The sequence below is a fragment of the Silene latifolia genome, chromosome 2 (genome assembly GCF_048544455.1).
Source record: "Silene latifolia isolate original U9 population chromosome 2, ASM4854445v1, whole genome shotgun sequence".
Taxonomy (NCBI): domain Eukaryota; kingdom Viridiplantae; phylum Streptophyta; class Magnoliopsida; order Caryophyllales; family Caryophyllaceae; genus Silene; species Silene latifolia.
In genome coordinates this window covers 32046299-32065425 of record NC_133527.1, presented here as the reverse complement: position 1 = coordinate 32065425, position 19127 = coordinate 32046299, and the positions used below count along the sequence as shown (strand labels likewise).

General features: G+C 36.3%; 1 protein-coding gene and 1 long non-coding RNA gene across 2 annotated transcripts; both read left to right on the top strand.

Annotated features, from left to right (window-relative positions):
- Window positions 1–3366: 3366 nt before the first annotated feature.
- LOC141629122 (uncharacterized) lies at window positions 3367–5067 on the top strand. The gene is made up of 3 exons (XR_012537232.1): window positions 3367–3450; window positions 4113–4157; window positions 4690–5067. It is a non-coding gene; the product is annotated as an uncharacterized LOC141629122 (long non-coding RNA).
- Window positions 5068–5600: 533 nt separating this feature from the next.
- Window positions 5601–8388, top strand: LOC141642575 (uncharacterized). Its single transcript, XM_074451411.1, has 4 exons — window positions 5601–5700; window positions 6289–7186; window positions 7286–7320; window positions 7425–8388. Exons 2-4 carry the CDS (start codon window positions 6293–6295, stop codon window positions 8260–8262), a joined length of 1767 nt encoding a protein of 588 aa, XP_074307512.1. The 5' UTR covers window positions 5601–5700; window positions 6289–6292; the 3' UTR covers window positions 8263–8388.
- The last annotated feature ends 10739 nt before the right edge of the window (window positions 8389–19127 follow it).

Genomic DNA, 19127 nt, shown 5'->3' with positions numbered 1-19127 from the left:
GTGCTAACAAAATGAGACCTAAAATCGAATCTTACTTTTATTAATACAAAAATATTCTTGCATTTTGATGAAGCCACCTCATTCTTTAACCATGTAATGATGTCATCGTAACATCACCCACTATCTATTTTCTAATTTTTAAAACAACTAAATTTATTTCTACTCCTACATCAGCAATAAAATTGTATTTAAATATAGAATTATTTAATATCAATTTTTTCATCAAATTAGATTATAAGTTTTTTTTTCATATTTTAATAATATTTACTTCATTCTTCTTTATTAAAATTAAAATTTTCAAATCTTCTATATATAAAAGATGAGTTTTTTAAAAGCTTATGAATTTAAAAGAGTCATCTTTTCTGGTACAGTGATAAAAATGTTTGGTAGTATATGATATGATAAATCTCTTACATTAATTAAATAACTTAATTGTACATGACCGTAATTTTATCTCATTAATTAACTTGAGTCATAAATTTATATGATTAATATTATCGAATTAATTAACCCTTATCAATGACATTAATAAAATATAGAACGAAAATTATAGATCTGATCCAGCCAAGTGGCATATACACTTTGCATTTTTTTTATCAATTTTGAAATTTGTCATTCATTTAGTTGTTTATTTTTAATTTTTATACATCATAATTTAAAAAATATATATTTTAGATAGTTGTATTAATGAAAATTGCAAAAAGACATAAAAAATGTATTCATATAAGTTAACAAATTTTGTATATCATAGTTTTAAAGATAACCCGTGCAATTTTTGCACGGGATTAAAACTAGTTGTTTATCAAATTGCAGTGAAACCCTAGAAATCGAAACTGCTTGTGCTCTGCTTACTGTACGAGCTAAGACGTACTGTTAATGTCTTATGTGTTCAATTTAATTCTATTCTTTAACAACTAATCATCCAAACACAAGGTGTGGTTATGTCTTAATAATCATGTTATTGACAAAATTACATATGTATTATTTACAAGTACTTGTTTTGTTTAGGGACAATTCACCTGCCAAAGAAGTATATCCACAATAGTTTACTTTAACGACAACCAACATGTACCTCCAACTGACATAAAAATTAAATGTTAACATCACATGAAACATTAACAACCTAAAATATCTTGGGATACCACACAATTGAAAATGAAGAGATAACGAGGAGGACAATAGAGAGGGAGAGGTATGAGGAAAGGGGAGTAGGGAGGGGTGAGAGGAAAAACACGGGTATTACGAGGAGAAAAGGAAGGATGAGTAGTACTAATAGGAAGAGAATTGGTTAAAATCGTAACCATTAAAGCATATAGAGAGTAGACATAAAAAGAGGCAGGGAGATATGAAAATAGAAGGGGGAAATAGTAAAAGGGATAAGGAGAATGAGGATTAGGAGACGACAACGCTAAAGAGAAAAGAAAAGGGGAAATAAGAGAACGAGGAGAAAAGGGTGAGGAATGGGGGAAAGAGAAGTAGGAAGGGTTAAAGGGAGTAGGACAAATAGTAGTAGGAGAAAACAAATGGGAGGAAGGGAAAATGGATGGAGGTTGAGAAACAGAACACGGGGAAAGAATAGGAGGAGGGAGAGGGAAATGGAAGAATGTGAACGATAAGAGGAAAGAAAAAGAGGAAGGGAGAGGGAGGAGAAATGAGAGTATATGGAGGAGTAATAATATGAAAGCAAGTAGAGGAGGAAAAATGGAAGATATAAGGGAGGAGGAAGGGGAAAGGGATGAAGGTCAAGAAAGAGAGTAAGGGAAAAGAAGTGAAGGTAGAGAGAAAAAAATGAAAGGATGTGAACTATAGGAGGAAAGGGAAAGAGGGAGGAAGAGGGAGGAGAAAGAGGAAGATATGAAAGAGTATTACTAAGGAAATTGGAAGAAGTTATATGAGAGCAAGTGGAGGAGAAGGTGAAATGAAGGATATAGCGGGTGGGAAATGGGAGGACCACGAGGTTGAAGAGGATAAGGTGGTTTAGGATGTCGCGGCGTTGGAGAGAAACAGAAGGACGAGGTAGATGGTGAGGAAGGTGGGGAAAAAGGAGAAGGAGGAGAAGTAAGAAAGGTTAAGGGGAGAAGAACGATTAGTATGAAGAGGAAGGGAGAGGAGTGTTGTTTACATTATTTTGCAAGCTACATTATAATACCATTGTCTTACATATTTTATATAATTGTGTTCTTTGACAATTAACCATCTAAACAAAAGCCATAGTTATATTCAGTGTTATGCTCTTAACAAAGTTAAATACGAATACGAATTATTTAAGAATAGTCGTAATTTTGTTTGCAAACGATTCAACCATCAAAATAATATAACATGCGTTTCATTGTGATCGACACTCAATATGTACATACAGTCGAAACAAATAAAGATACGCTAATATACACATGAAATGCCAACGATCAAAATATCTTGGGGGACCGTGCGCAACGCATTGTGACCAATTATCCTAAACCACCATTATCAAATACACAATAAGCTAAAACCACAAAAACTAAACCACCATTATCAGTTGCATGTATCCATTATCCTAAACTCAAATTGTGACCAATTCATTTAAACAACATTGAATCCTAAATTGGTACAAACAACACATTGCAAATGTCGAAAAGATTGTTTTAAAACAAAAAATGTAAAAAATAAACAATAAAATAGACTGAAACCACCATTATCAGTTGCATGTATCCATTATTAAACCATAAACAAAAGCATATACAAAGAGACTGAAAAACAATAAACAAAACCAAAATCAATTGATCCGTAATATGTCGACATGGTGATCACTTGCATGTGTCCATTATTAAACCACAAACAAAACCAAAAACAAATAAACTGAAAAAAAAATCTATGAAAAAAAGATAACCTCCTCTGACATTATATACTAGTATTCTTCTTCATTGATTTCCGTCTTGAAGCTTGTTTCGTTACCATCTTATCAATATTTTATGATAATGTTTTAGATTTGGGTTGATTTGTATGATAATTTTGAAATGAGAGAAGGAGAGATTGAGAGAGAAGGACAAATTTTTAGAGAGAAGAAGAGAAACTGAAAAATGATAAATTGATGACAAATTGTTTAGATTAGGTCAAAAGTGTGTTTTCAAATTTGTTGTAAATAATCAGTCTAGGGAAAGTAAATGGATTTATTTATTTTTTTTATTCCCTAAAAGTCACTTCCCTCATAATGCGCACAATACCAATGCTCCGTCACTTCTCAATCCGTTTGCATATAATTGGTACTATTCGACCCGTCGCAACCTTGTGACGGATATATCCGTTACAAGCAAGACTAATTGTTGCTATATATAGAGGCACTTGGACGATGTACATATACTTATACACTAAAACGTCTGTTTTCTCATTTGTAAACAATTCCTACCAATGATATTATCTCAAACGGAGTAGGATATATTCCTACAAATTCATTATTACCAGAGGGAGGCCTAGGTAATATTCCATGAGAAATCATCGTTACAAAAATTCATGATAAGTTACTTTAAGTTTATGACCTAGCTAGGTTGATTATTGAGCTTGTGAGAACTGAAGGGTGTTAATACGTACGAATAATTAATTTACTTTAGACATGTTTTTGTCTTATAAAGGATGGGGTTAGAGATTAGATGAGGGCTTAACTACTCAATCTAAGCTTCTCTCATGGAGGTGTTTATTTTGCCAAGTGAAATGGTGATGATTATTAAGTTAGAGTCTATTTAAACGTGTGACTCCCGTAAGAACTTGCGAGATTGTTGTTAGGAAAAGAGAAGGTAGTGTTATATGGACCTTCAGCCGAACTTTGTTGGATTTCACTTTGGTTGTTAGAAAAAAAAAAAGTAAAGTTATTCATCTTACTACACCCTTTCACCTTTCATCTTCCCTTAACTTACACTCATGATATATCAATCTTCTTTATATAAAAAGTTTCACAATTTCTCATAACATTTGTTCTCTTCTTATTGTCCCAATCCATTTTTACTCCAACCATTTTTCAATTTTTTTTTTTAATGTTTGTGATGCATGTTTAGTTGTGTTTATGGTATCTAATAGAGGGCTTATAGTATTTGTTATCCTCGGTGTTTTTATGTAATTTTTTTAAATGATTATTTTGGCAGGTTATTCTACAAGCTGTTTCCTTTGATTTTGTTATTTGGCATTAGGTATTGGCATTTTAACTCTATTGCTACTAATTTTATATTAACTAATATTGTAAATTTATTTGATATTGTTACAATTTTATAGTGTGAACCAGATCTCTCTTACACATAATACCAAATGGTTGATTTGAGGTTATAATGTGTTAACTTTTGCTAAATTCACGTCTTTTGATCTATAATTGTTTCTAAAATAATAATATATTTATTGTGCTCTCTCCTTTTCTTACGTCTTTATTTTTTCTTTCTAATATGAGAACATATACTTCGTGTGAGTTAATATGGATATAGTATATGCTCAAGATGGATTATAATTTTGATACATGACCTTTCTCATAAGTTGTCAATGCGTTCTTATTGTCTTGGTGATACTTTTATATTTGTTGTGTATTTCTTAGAAAGTAATAGGTTAGTGTCCAATTTTCTATAGAACAATTAATTATTATTTTCGTGATGTTATGCTTACCTAGAACGATTAGCTCTTTATATTTTTGTCTTTTGATTTACTAACTTATAACCATGTTCTTATTTATATTAGGTATGCGGTTGTAACTCTGCATTTTCCTTCAATGGGTTAGGCTAGACAATTGTTGGAATCTATTTAGCAAAGGGTGATATTTACGAGTTTAAACATTAAAGAAGTGTAAACCCACATATTTGTTGGGTAATTGATCATGGTAGAGCAAAGAATTAGTCTTTGATGGAAATTTGTATGTATATTTAGGGGTTTGCATTGGGTGTCAAACGAAGAGTGTATTACTATGAGATCATCAAGATTCTTGGAATATGTTCTTCCACTATCGTAGTGTTATAGTATATGTAACGTACCTTCAGCCGAACCTTCATCCGAACTTTGTTGGATTTCACTTTGGTTTTATAGTATATAGACTATAGTATATGTAACGACTCTAATTTTACATGACATTATGATTTAACTCAGCATTTGAATAAAGGACATGTATGATTAGATCCACGTATGCGTATAAGTTTAAAATTCTTCAAATCATATAAACCAGATTTGAAATTTTCTCTTAGCTTATGTATATTGGTCGAAATAGATCCCAATTTAAGACAAGCATGATACATGAGATTAATTCATCAACAAATGATTTATATATATTCTAAAAAATAAGGTCAGTTGAAACCATACGTAGCCGGTGTACTACTGAATTATAAACGGTACGGTATGAAACAATTGGTCTCCCTTGTGACGGGTTATCATTTGTGGCGGATATTTTGTGAGATAAAATGGTAACAAAATGGGTTAGTGGAGAAAGGGGACCACATGAATAGTGATGCAGAGAAAGAAAAAGTGGGTATTTTGTGAGATAAAATGGTATCCGTCTCTTGTTTGTGACGGATAGGTGCCGTCACAAACAAGAATTTGTGGGTATGAAATTATAGGTTGGCCCATATAGATAGGTTTACAGTTTTCAACTTCCGTGTAGGTTAAACTCTCTCTCATCAAAATTTCGTTCTCGCCAACTCTCTCATCAAATTCTCAATTTGGTTCTCAAAATCATTACCTAATTAATTGCAAATTACTGTGGTAAGTTTTCTCCTGATTTTCTTTGTAATTTTTTAATTTATCAATTCAATTATTCCTAAATGTTAAAACCCTAATTTAATCGTGGTTTTTTAAGTTTTTGAAAGGTATCGTGTGCGAGATTTTGTGATCATATCTGTTCTAAAAAGACTATATTATCTCATTTCCAAATATTTGATGGTATTTACCGTGATCGCTGATTTTTGATTGAAGTCTGCTTAATTTTTAGCTCTGCTGATTCTAATTTAAGGTTTCAATTCAATTTCTTTTGTCTCTTTGTAATTTTTTGATTCGTCGATTAAATTAGTTGAATTCGTAATGATGAATGAATTTGTGTTCCAAGTATTTGATGATATTTACTGTGTGATTCACTTTAATTTTTAATTTAAGGTTTGATTATTGTGATTCGTGGATTAAATTAGTTGAATTTAGGGTTTGATTATTGTGATTCACGATTGTATTTGTTATCCCTTACTTGTATTTGTTTATTTAATGTTCCTTTGCATTAAATTACCATCTTCATTTGCTTCTATTTCAATGTTTTTACCTTGTTGTTAATTGTCAAATCTACGATTTTGCTGTTGATGTTAGGATTATGGCTGGGGATGATGATGTGTGCAGCCTCAAAGAAATTCCAATCGAAAATGAGTTATGGTTGACTTATCTGAACACGCCTGGGACCTACCTCCCTCAAACTGTTGGTGCACCTGCTTGTGAGCTATTTTCTGTGGGAGTCTGCCGCAATTCCAAGTATTTTCAGCAGCATGATGTGTTTCAGATTTATGGTACTATTACTCTATATGATGTAGATGGCACTTCGTATGAACTCTATTGTCGAGCCTTTGGTGATTCCCAGACTTTAACTCCCGAACACAATCTCTTATCTCTGGATATGTCTGTCGATTGTCTTATTTCCACTACTTGGTCGCATATGGTTTTGAATCTTATGGATAAAGCTGATGATGCTGTCGTTGTCAAACAATGTCTGAATTTTGATAAACTGACTGATATTAATCAATGCAACAAAGTAGAACTAGCTGATAATTCTGTTTTTGTCACTTATGCTGCCTTCCGTGCTGCGGTTGTGGCTATTCTTAAAATCACGCTTATCAAGACAAATGATAGTTCTCCTGTTAATCTATCTGGAAAAATTATTGCTCATTGTGGGAACACATATGGTCACAAGTATCCCGGGATAGTGCTTCTTAACAGTCCGTCCTTCGAGGCAATTTCCAATGTTCCTATTCTGCTATCTAGAGATGTGGTGGTTGTGCCTGCACATTCGTTTCTTAGAATTGATCTTCACCTATCTCAACTTGATCCACACCAACAAGAAGATATTACTTGTCAGGCAGACTTCCTTGCGAAACATCTCTCTAACCACAATGATGATATTGTAACTAAAGATTTTGTTGTCCGTTTTAAAGTGCATTGGCGTCACCCATATGCACTGAAGGACAATTCTAGGCAGCTGTTTGAACACCACAAGGTCGTGTGCCTTCCCGCTTCACTTGTTTTTTTTTTTGGCTTTCTCGTGTCAATTTCTTTATGTAATCCTATTAATGAGTTTCTTTGCTTATCGATTCAGATATCCAATGTTCCACAAAGACACCCCTTTCGTCGGTAGGTAACTCTTTATTGTGTTCACATTTATTGTTTTGATTTTACAATTATTTTCCATTTGGTGGTGTTAGTATGTCCTTTTGACTCTACTTTTTTGTTCGCAGGGAGTCGGCTTATTCACTACTGGACGTGTATGGAGTTATGATTCATCACGATACTGATAGTGAGTTAAAAATCTGCGGAACAATGAAAATTTGTGACAATTTCACAAAGTTTATATTATTTGACAGAAATGAGATGAATCCTGTCAAAATTTCTCGAAATGATGGAACCATTCCTATTGTTGTCCAAAGACGTTGTTTTAATATGTCCCCCGACTATTTGTATATGGCACTAATGCTTAAGGATGTTGAAGGTCAGGTATTGATTGAGGGAGAAATTTTTTGGAATGAGAGCCATGTTAAGAAGCCGATGTCTTGGTATGATAAGCGTATTTGCTCCGTCATTCGTGGTGTGCGTGGCTATGCAGAGGTGTTTTATACAATATTTTCCAAGGCAGAGCAGGCTCAAGTTACAATTACATTATGTGGTGAATATGGATATGTGGGTATGGGTTTTATTTATTGTGTTGATGGCAGTGTTGTTGCTAGGCATAGTAATGAGACATACTTGACCGAACATGACAAAACATATTATCAGAGTGTCCTTTTTCGGGGTAATTCTTCAAACGTCCAATCAGGTTTTACTTTACCACTCTCAAAATCTGTTGTTGCTGTGCCAATTGGTGCGTCCTTAACGATTGCTGTTGACTTGTATGTAAAACCGCTGTCTCTTGGACATTCGCAAGAACATTTGGAATCAGAGGTTTCTTTTAATTTGGGTTCTAAGATTCTGCAGATCATTAAACACGAAAGATGTAGTATTTTAGTGTCTGTAGAGTGGAGTGATCTTGATAAATTAATTTACGAGGAAATAAAGGATGCTTATGAGGAGGGTTTCTAAATTTCTGTTTACGGAGTTTTAACTTATGTATTGACGTATTGTAAGCTTTGCTAATAAGCGAACTAATGTTTGAATTATATTTGTATTCTAGATTATCAATGGTTATCCTTTGTGATTTTAAGTTTATATACTTCTTAATGTGTGTTTGTTTGATTAATATTAGCTCTCTCTTTTGCAAGCAAATTTACTCACTCCTACTAAACACTCAATTTATGTATGGAGTAATATCACCTATAACACTCATTCGACAATTTATGTATGGAGTAATGTAACCAAGAGTGTTATGTTTAAAACTGAGATGTTTATGGTCAATACTGAGATGTTTAAGTACAAAACGACGTTTACTTTAGAAACTTAATGTTCTTATATTGGCCTTGTTGCCTAGCTATGTAACTGATAGTGTTAGAGTAAAATCTGATATTGTTATTGTAAAAACTAATGTAAATAAATTTTCAGTGACAACCTATATGAAAAGTTTTAAAACTCGATGTTTTTAAAAATTTACAGTGACAACCTATATGAGAAGTTTTTATGTTTTTATTGTAAGAACTTTGACTTTTACTTTAGAAACTGAATGTTCTTATCTTGGTCTCGTAACATGGCTAAGTAACTGATACTATTATTTTCAAAACTGAGATTTTTATGGTCAAAACTAATATTGGCGTCATACTAAGTAGTTGTTAGTTTTATGTACAAAACAGATATTTTTATGTTATAAACTGAACTTATGTATATAAGGAAATCTATTGTTATGTTCAAAACTGAGATGTTTAAGTACAAAACTAGTCCTTTTATTTTTATTAAGAAAACTGTAACCTTTTGCTTTAGAAACTTAATGTTTTTATATTGGCCTTATAGTTTTATGTTCAAAACTGAGATTTTTATGGTTAAAACTAATTTTGGCTTCCTACTAAGAACTTGATAGTTTTATGTACAAAACAGATGTTTTTATGTTATCAACTCAACTAATGTTTATGAGCAAAACTAATGTTATGTTCAAAAATGTAGTTTTATGTACAAAACAGATGTTTTTATGTTATCAACTGAACTAATGTTTATGAGCAAAACTAATGTTATGTTCAAAACTGAGAGATTTATTGAGAAATCTGTAACTTTTACTTTTATTGAGAAAACTGTAATTTTTATTTTAGAAACTTAATGTTCTTATATTGGGGTTGACAACCTATATGAGAAGTGTTAAAATTTTTATTATAAAAACTGTAGCTTTTGCTTTAGAAACTTAATGTTTTTATATTAGCCTTGTTACATAGTTATGTAACTGATAGTGTTATGATCAAAATTGAGACTTTTATGGTCAAAACTAATGTAAATTAATTTACATTGGAACCATGGGGACGTCATTGTATTTGGCACGTCATATAGTAGTAACGGATATAGGTTACTCTGTGCACTTTTTGTTGGGGTGATTAATTCTTGCTTCTACGTCATGTTCGGGTGTGCATTCATTACCGATGAAAAAACATATACATTTGCGTGGCTTTTGGAGACATTTAAGGAGGCGATGAGTAATAAATCCCCGGGCATTATTTTAGCAGAGCGTGACTTCGCTATTGCCAATTCAATACGACAAGTACGTCAATTGTGCATAATGTTATGTTAAATAAGTTCGGTTTCAATTACTACGTATGCAATATAACCTGCTATTTATATTGTTACTTGTTATCGTGTTTACAGCTATTCCCGCAATCAAAGCATCAATTTTTTCAATTTCCTGACAACCGCACGGAAGAGAACATGGAAAACTGAAGAGGAGTTCTTGTTTGGAAGAAGTGCTCAACATAGTGAAGTTAGAGGTGTGTTAAGTGTGAGCATAACTGGAGAAAGACGGTTCGGAAACATCACAACAAGATATCAATTCAATAATAGTCTTTTTCTTAAATTTTTTGTAGTTTTCAGACTTGTTTTAGTTTGGATTATGTATGCCAATTGGATTGCAATAATAGTGTTTTATTTTTTAATATTTTCAGTAACGTTTAATTTTTGTTATACTGTATCCTTGTACATACATAAACTTTCGTGGTTGGTGCTCCATAATACGAAATAATTTTATTTACAAAAGAAAAATATAAAATAATGAAGAAAAGTGGATATTTTAAGTCTGAAACTCGTGACGAGGTGTATGAATTTTTCATACACGACCAATCATGTACCAAAAAAAACATTTGTGTTAAAATTTACTTTACTTTAGAAAGCTACTAAAAACATTCAATAAGTCTTCCTTGTAACGGGTATATTTGTCACAAACATGTGAAGGGCAAGTATTACCCATTTGGGTAGATAATATCTAACCAAGTGATTTTTATTTGACCTGTCACAAGCTTGTGACGGATATCGTCCGTCACAAATGAGAATTGGAAAACACTCATTTGTGAAAAACATTATACGACACGTATTTTGACACATTGTGTTGATGTTTGTAGAATAAAATTACCAAAAGCCATATGTGAAGTACATAATAACTATCCCACCTGCGACATTTTATACCACATAACCCAATTTCTCGGTTTAAAAGGGAAAAAACACCAAATAGTCAATAGTTAACTTCCCCTTATGTAGAATAAGGGGGAAATTGGAGATGTATGTGATACCGTCGTCGAGTATCAAAAATAAAATTTATAAATTCCTATTTACTACTAACAGAAGTTAGCGGTAAGCAGGGTCGATCCGCAGGGAGGCATAATGAGATTTATCTGTTTCAATTCAGTCTATAGAGGAAGGGGGGTTTGAATTGGACTATATCTAAATGCAAATAAACTATGGCTAAAGCAATTAAATAAAAATGTGTAGATAATAATAAAAAGGAAACTAAGACGATCGGTTCACTGCAGCTACGACGACGGTAATCCTAAGTAAGTCTGATAAAATCACGTAAGATGGGCAAATAAGAAGTCCTCTCGGTCCTACTTAACAAGTAGCGCCTTTCAGCCTATGCTACTGGTCCCTAGGTCTCACTAATACTAGCTCTCGCCCTGAAAAGTGATTCCTAATGTCTAAAGTTTACCTATCTTCCGATCTTAGTATAATTTAGTCGTCTCAATTATTAGTCTATTGCCCTTCCCTATCTCTCGATCTTATTGGGTTGGTCAATTCCTAAACATTTAACAAATATCCTCTCGGTCGTTCATTAAATATTGCAGTTAAATCAATTGAAACGAATCTGATTCTTACGCGAAGCAGTCGATCGACCAGATAGTCCAGTCGATCGACCACGGGCTCAGTCGGTCGACTATTGACATCAGTCGACCGACCAAGACCCGCATCAGGTATACCTAGTCTATGTCGTCGACGCTGCAGATCCCCTCACATCTTAGCACGGGGTAATTAGCTACTCATATCTAAACTAATAACAATAACGAATTTAATGATAGCAATTAAAGAAGAAAAAATCTAACTAATTAAACAACAAATTGCATAAAACGAATAAGGCTTGGGATTCTAAACTAGCAATTCTAACTACGAAGAAAAATAAAGCAATAAACAAACTGAAATTAAGAAGAGAAATACCGAAAACAGTAACAAGAACGGAACCGAATGCAAGGAAAGATTTATTGAGAACTAAAACTAATCGAAAATTGAATTCTGAATTCCCTCTCGGGATCTTCAGGTCTATCTGATCCTCTAAACTGAATGCCAAAGTCTTACTTAAATAGAATTCTCACGTAACAAGTTTTCCTAAACCAAATTACAATGGGTTTCTCGGGTTTCTTATTTTAAATTTTGCGTCAGAGACTTGTGCAGTCGCGGTGTGGTCGATTGACTACTGGCACCCGTCGATCGACTGCAGGTGCTGTACAGTAATGCAGTCTGACGAATTCTGCAGCGCGCGCCGATCTTAAAACAGCTGCCATTTCTTCGTTACTTATCGGAATAAAGCGATTCTCACGGAGTTGGAAAGCTAAGAGGATAAGCTTTCACCTCCAATTGGAATCACTTGATTATCAGCTCTAAAACTAGAGATATAGCCATTTGAAACAGGCTGCAATATCGTGAAGTGCTTCTTTGCTTGTCAAATGCTTGTAACTTGTACGCACCCATGCTTCCGCTATCTTTAGGCCTTGAAACGCGCGCCAAGTTCATTCCTCAAGCTTTCTCTTCATGTCAAATGCTATGATAAACACTCGGGAACGGATTTGGCTCATTTTCCGCTGAAATCTTCACATTTCTGCAATATTATACAAAAACACGAAAGTAGACGGAAATAGGGAAAATAGTAGCATAAACTACATAATTGAGCTCTGAAATGCGTGTAGAATGAGGTGTAAAACATCATATAATAGACACGCATCAAACTTCCCCAAACCAAACCCTTGCTTGTCCCCAAGCAAGAACTAGACTCGATCTTAGGACCTAATGGAACGATTTCAATCTCAGAGCGAAATGCAGACCGTAAAGCCTAAACCAATTTAATGCTACAAATCAACAATCAATTAGCAATATGAATCATGCAAGCGAGTTATGTAGTCGTTAAAAACTACACCTAACATAACTTTGGGCTTCAAGATTCACGGTCTTTTAATTCTCGTCTGGAATAGCAATCTGGTCGATCGACTGCTTAAGCTGGTCGATCGACTGAGCCTCAGTGTACAGTAGCTTCTGGAACCCGCAGGTTGGTCGATCGACTGAAGGTAGTGGTCGATCGACTGCTTGAGCTGCTACTTGACTTCTAAAATCTCGTGGATTTGTCCTTTGGGCCTTGGAATGCGCACCAAGCTTGTTCCTCGGGTGAATACTTCACGTCATATGCAATGCAGGATACTCGGGGACGGATTTAGCTTGATTTCCGCTGGATTCTTCACATTTTTGCAATAATGTACAAAATACGGAAGTAGACGGAAATAGGAAGAAATGTACCATAAACTACACGAATGAGCTCTGAAATGCGTGGAAAATAGGATGTAAAACATCATATAAAAGACACGCATCAAACTTCCCCAAACCGAACCCTTGCTTGCCCCCAAGCAAGAACAAGACTCGATCTAATGACCTAATGGAACGAGTTCAATCTCAGAGCGAAATGCAATTGAATAGCCTAAACCAATTTAATGCAATAACTAGCAATCAATTAGCAAACGAGTTATGGAGTCGTTAAAAACATGCTGAACCATCAACTATAGAGACTTATCAAATTGGACTCTCACGGGTCGCTCAAATCACTCAAAAAAGCACAGGTGAATAATGTAAATATAGAAAGAATTCATTTTGTAAAGACTCTCACCTAACTACGACCTATAAGAACATGCCTGCAGTCTAATATGAAAGAAATCTCTATGACCGTACATATGCATTCCAACCAACAAAAGACCATGACACATGTCGAGGTATATATATGGAAATGTGAGGTATGGGTAAGAAGAGGCAAAACATATATGGGAAAGTGGAGGTACAGGTGATCAAGCTAGTACCAAAACGGAACCATACGACAACATCCAACTTCTTGCTCAAAAACAGAAACGATGCTATAACAAGCACAAATCTCACAATCTCCAGGTATAAGAGTAATCAACTAACTCCCCATAAAATATGAATAATACATGGGAGCAAAAATCGCCAAAAGATAGAGGCTTGAATTATGCGAATCGATTCTCTTTCGAAACCTAGTCGATCGACCCATGATGCCAGTCGATCGACTGAAGTAAACAGTACAAAATTCTTTTTCATATTTTTTTTCGAATCATTTTCTCATCTTTTTTTTTCTTTTCTATTTCTTTCTTTCCTCCTTTCCTTTCATTCTCCCAACAACATCTCAATCGAGTAAAAGGCTACCAAAAACTAAGTAACAATCCCAAGAACATGGACTACTAGCTTGACAAAGGCAGGCTAAATGTAGGATGTAGTAATGGGACAAAAAGGCCGTTTTTGGCAGTGTGGAGCTTATGGGCAAAACGAATAAAGGAAAACCTCTACCACATGTGTCAACAAATCGCAAACCGAATGCATACAGGTATTAAGCAGATTAAGTTCATATTTATGCACATTTAAGGAAACATGTCTCATAAGGAGTACTACTCACATTCTAGATAAACTGGTCATGAATGTCACCAGTTATAGGCTCTAAATCTCAGAAATATGATGTAGTTTGCCAAAAATCAAAGTCAAGTCTCAAGTTCAGCAAATAATTAACGAAAACTCGTAGATATGCATTTATACGATTCTACTAATAACATGTCAATTAGCAAGGCTCAGGCAAAAACAGATGCAAATGCAATATCATCATTGAAATACTACCGTTCCGACTCGACCTATATGCTAAAATAAACGTGCATTGTTTTGGAAATTTTGAAATTTTTTAATTTTTTTTGGAATTTTTGATATATATGAGAGAAATGAAATAAACAATGCAAAACAAAATTAAACGTGAAACAGAAATGCAATAAAACTTATGCAAATGCGACGCAAAACCCTTCCCCAAACCAAATCACACAATGTCCCCATTGTGCAAAATCATGTAATGAAAGAAAAGAGAAATGGGAATTTGCGTAAAATGAAATAAGACATGAAGTAAAGACTTGGAAACTCACAAGACTTTAAGCGCAGCAAAGGAAACCTCCCCAAACCAGCGTGAGCTAGGAGGTTTCAGTAGCCAGCAGTGCTACCAATAAGTGCCTGAAAGACAAATAGAACCCACGCATAAGACTGAGAAAACAACTTTGAAGCGGTAAATATGTGCACAATTGAGAAAACAGAAGAAATAAATAATTTGACGGAAGGTAAAGAGGAGTAGAAAACTCCCTTAAGTCCGCAAATCGACCAAACGCAGCAGGGGAGAGGTCGTGAACAAGTACAGCAGCATCCTCGGTCGATCGACTAAGGATGGCAGTCGATAGACTAATGTGTCAGGAACAGTAGCTCCTGGAAAGTGCAACTCAGTCGATCGACCAATGTGGCCAGTCGATCGACTGAAAATACTGATGTATTCCTTATTTCTTCGTATTTGCTCAATAATTTGAGCTAATGAGCTCTAAAAACCTGCAAATGCACAGTAATACGCGCCCAAAATTGCGCAAAACCCAAAGTAAAGTCTAAAGAACTTAAAAATCCTAAGCAAGCAAAAGAAAATGCGAAGTTTCGCGCAGACAAAAACAATAAAAAGTGGTTCGAAAGCAATAAAATAAAAGTTTTGATAAAGAACTCGATCAACTAGTAGTTGATCAAGAAAGGCCAAGGTATAGCCCACTTCGTCGGCGTCTGGCTACTAGAGGTAGCCTCAACGGTGCTTATCTTATCAGCTGCACCCTTCTTAGCTTCCACGTCCGTATGGCTCAACGGATCAACACTTTCGTCATCTCCCCAGTCAATGACCTCTTCTGGCTCATCAAAGTCCAAGTCGGACTTCCTTGCTTTGACTGGCTCGTCATCAACTTCCTCATCGGTGGCGTAGCTAAGGCAACCAAGACCTCCTCGTGAAATGACTGGCTTCTTTGCAGCTGGAGTGACTTGCAGCTCTTCCTTCCCCAAACCAGCTCCTGCAATATCAGAAATAGACAAATCTTCCTCCAATTTGCTCCCAATCTGGGGCGGAGGGGTTACAACAGGAATAGAGATAGGTAAATCAGGAAGCACAAAGTACGATTTCTTCTCAGAAACCGTATTACAAGTTACAGGCCACATGGGGTCCTTTTTCTTAGCAGGTTGGGCAAAGACAATAGAATGCTTGCCTACTTTAAAAGTCAAGGTACCTGAACCAACGTCAATTACTGCACCAGCAGTGTGCAGAAATGGCCTACCCAAAATAATGAGGATATGGGCATCCTCAGGCATGTCAAGTACGACAAAATTGACAGGGAAGAAAAACTTCCCTATTTGCACGGGGATGTCTTCTAGGACTCCTATTGGCTGGACCGCAGATCGGTCAGCCATCTGAACTGTCATGTCTGTCACTGCGAACCTAGTCAGTTTGAGCTTCCTAGCTAAACTCAAAGGCATGACGCTAATACTAGCCCCTAGGTCACATAATGCCTTCTCAATTGAGAAGGTACCTATATTACAAGGGACAGAAAAACTGCCTGGGTCAGCTAGTTTGTGGGGTGCAGTGTGAGTCAAATAGGAGCAAGTTTCCTCAGTCAGTGCGACAGTATACACAGTGTCAAGTGACTTTTTCTTAGACAAGAGTTGTTTCATGAATTTAGTGTAGGCAGGCACCTGATTGACCAACTCAAGGAAGGGAACTTGTACATTCAAACTACGAATAACCTTTTCAAATTTATTGAAAGATACCCATTCCTTTGTCGGCACTAGTCTCTCTGGATATGGAGCTGAAAGAAGTACCTTAGCCCGCTCCTCTAGATCGCGCATGCCGGCATCCATGGACTTAGGCTGTAAGTCCACCACCTTCTCCTTATTGAAGCTTGAACCCTCCTCAGACCGTCTCAAGTGTGAGCCATTGACCGACATTGGGTCGAACTTTGGAATCGGGACGGACCCATCAGCAATCGGGTCTTGCCCCAGTATTTTCGGGACTGTCGAACCTCGAAACAAATGGTCTCTCAAATTATCGGGCATTGAAGGACGAAATTTCTCGCTATCAGCAGTGACTTTGGTCGATCGACCACTATCCTCAGTCGATCGACCGAGGTGTACAGTTCCAGAAGCTCCTGTAACCCGCACTTCAGTAGATCGACCGGGTATATCAGTCGATCGACTGATATACCTGGTAGACGCCTTTTTCTTTTCTTTGCTCGTTCCAGCTTTGTTTTTACTCGGTTCTGCTTCAACTTTTTCAGGGGCGTCCTCTACCATAGCAGGCCCCTTCAGGATGGACCCACTCCTCAAAGTGATGGCATTTAGGGTCTCCTTTTGGTCAGTTTGAGTTGGTAAGTGTCCGGGAGCTCGAGTGGTACTCTTACTAGCCAATTGAGAAATTTGGCTCTCTAATAGCTTCATCCCGGGCTCTCTTGCTTGGGACTCCTTCAGCAACAAGTTCTTAAACTCAGCAAATTCAGAATTTTGTGTTTGTTGCTGCTGCGGCACATAGGGAGGTTTCTGATATTGTTGTTGCTTTTGATGAGAAGGCACATAAGCTTGCTGCTGCTGTGGAGGTGGAGTCGGGTTTTGGACATTCTGGCTGGTCCACCTCAATTTGGGATGAACATTAGGCTCGTAGTAGGTGTTTGTCTGCCTATAGTGTTGAAAGGCAGCGCAAGACTCGAAGGGACTAGGGCAATTCTTCGAAACGTGTCCCTCAGCTCCGCACCTTTCACAGACGAAAGGACCGTCTGACACAGCATTTACATGGTAGATGCCTCCTTTTGAAGCTCCTCCCAGTTCATATTTGTCGAACCTCGCAGTGAGAGCTTCAAGTGCAGCCACAGAATAAGATTCAGCAGCTCTTCTTTGGTTGCCTCTCGAATTCCCATATTCAGCCTTATGAGTGGCCAAATCGTCAATGATCTTCCACCCCTTAATCGCTCCTATATTCTCAGCAAATCTGCCATTGGCTGCAGCATCCAAAATGGCCCTCTGATCGTCATACAGTCCATTATAGAACTGATTGCACAAGCTCCATTTTTCGAAACCATGGTGCGGTATGGTGCACACCAGTTTCTTAAAGCGGATCCATGCCTCGTGGAAGCTCTCATCTGGCCCTTGTTTGAAACTTGTGATTTGAGCTCGGATAGCATTCGTCTTTGAAGCAGAAAAGTACTTCTTGTAAAATACCAATGCCAAGGAGTTCCAGTCGGTGATCCCGTGAGCAGCACGATCCAAGTCCCTATACCACTCCCTCGCAGCATCATAGAGTGAGAAAATAAACATAGTTTCTTTGACTTGGTCCGGGGTCACACCGACTGGTGGGGATATGGAGCAGCAGTAGTCAATAAAGATCTCCATATGTTTCACTGCATCCTCATTTGCAGCTCCCCCGAACTGGTTCTTCTCGATCAAACTGAGATAAGAAGGTTTCGGTTCAAATTTTCTGGCTTCCCCTGGTAATGTGAACCCTTTGTAAAGATCTTCAGCTGACGGCTCTGAGTGACTAGCAATGGTTGCTTCTTCAGCCATGACTGGGATTTCTGGAGAAGTGACTGTCTCGGCTGAAGAAGTGGAAACGGGTGAAGAATGTGGGTCTTCCTCGAACAGCTCGTTCTCGTAATAGCTTGACAGAGTACTCAGCTCTTCCTCTGTCGGTAATACCCTTTGTGATCGTCTCAACTCGCGCAAGGATTTCTCGATCGCAGGATTTAATGGTACTATTTCACCACCCTGTGACCTGCGCATAAGAAGAAACTACAAAAAGAATATAAGAAAAGTATAAGATAAACAAACACTAAAGACATCACCACCATTCTCGTGCTCACTAAAGGCGTTAACAACCTTATCCAAAGTAATGTCTTCTTCCTTTAACGCCTTAAGCACATCCGTCCATTTTTTAACTAAAGAAGGATCTTTAGTTTTCCCTTTTCCATGATGTGTAACCGCGTCTATTTTTTTGTCAGATATATTGGAATTCCAAAAATGTCATGAACATCGTCAGGCGTAATATAGTACATGTTACCATTTCCCAAATTTTGAAGTCTGTTATGCGGGTTAAAGTTCTGGACTAGCCAAGGAACGATGCCTAAAGGAAGGGTCTTCATTTTTATCATCAACAACCCACCGAAACTCAAATCTTTGACATCCTCAATTTGACGACTAGTAAGATCCTTCACTCCCATTTGGAAATAATTTGGATTACACTTGGTAGCATAGTTTTCCGTACATTAGAAAAAAACAAAAAAAAATGATCTTATAATAAGTCAAAATATTAAATATTGAAACTATTGGTAATCAAGTTAGACTACCTACACATTTACTATGAAAACCGATTGTTTAACTTCATAAACCTAACTTTCCAAGTCTGAAACATTTCC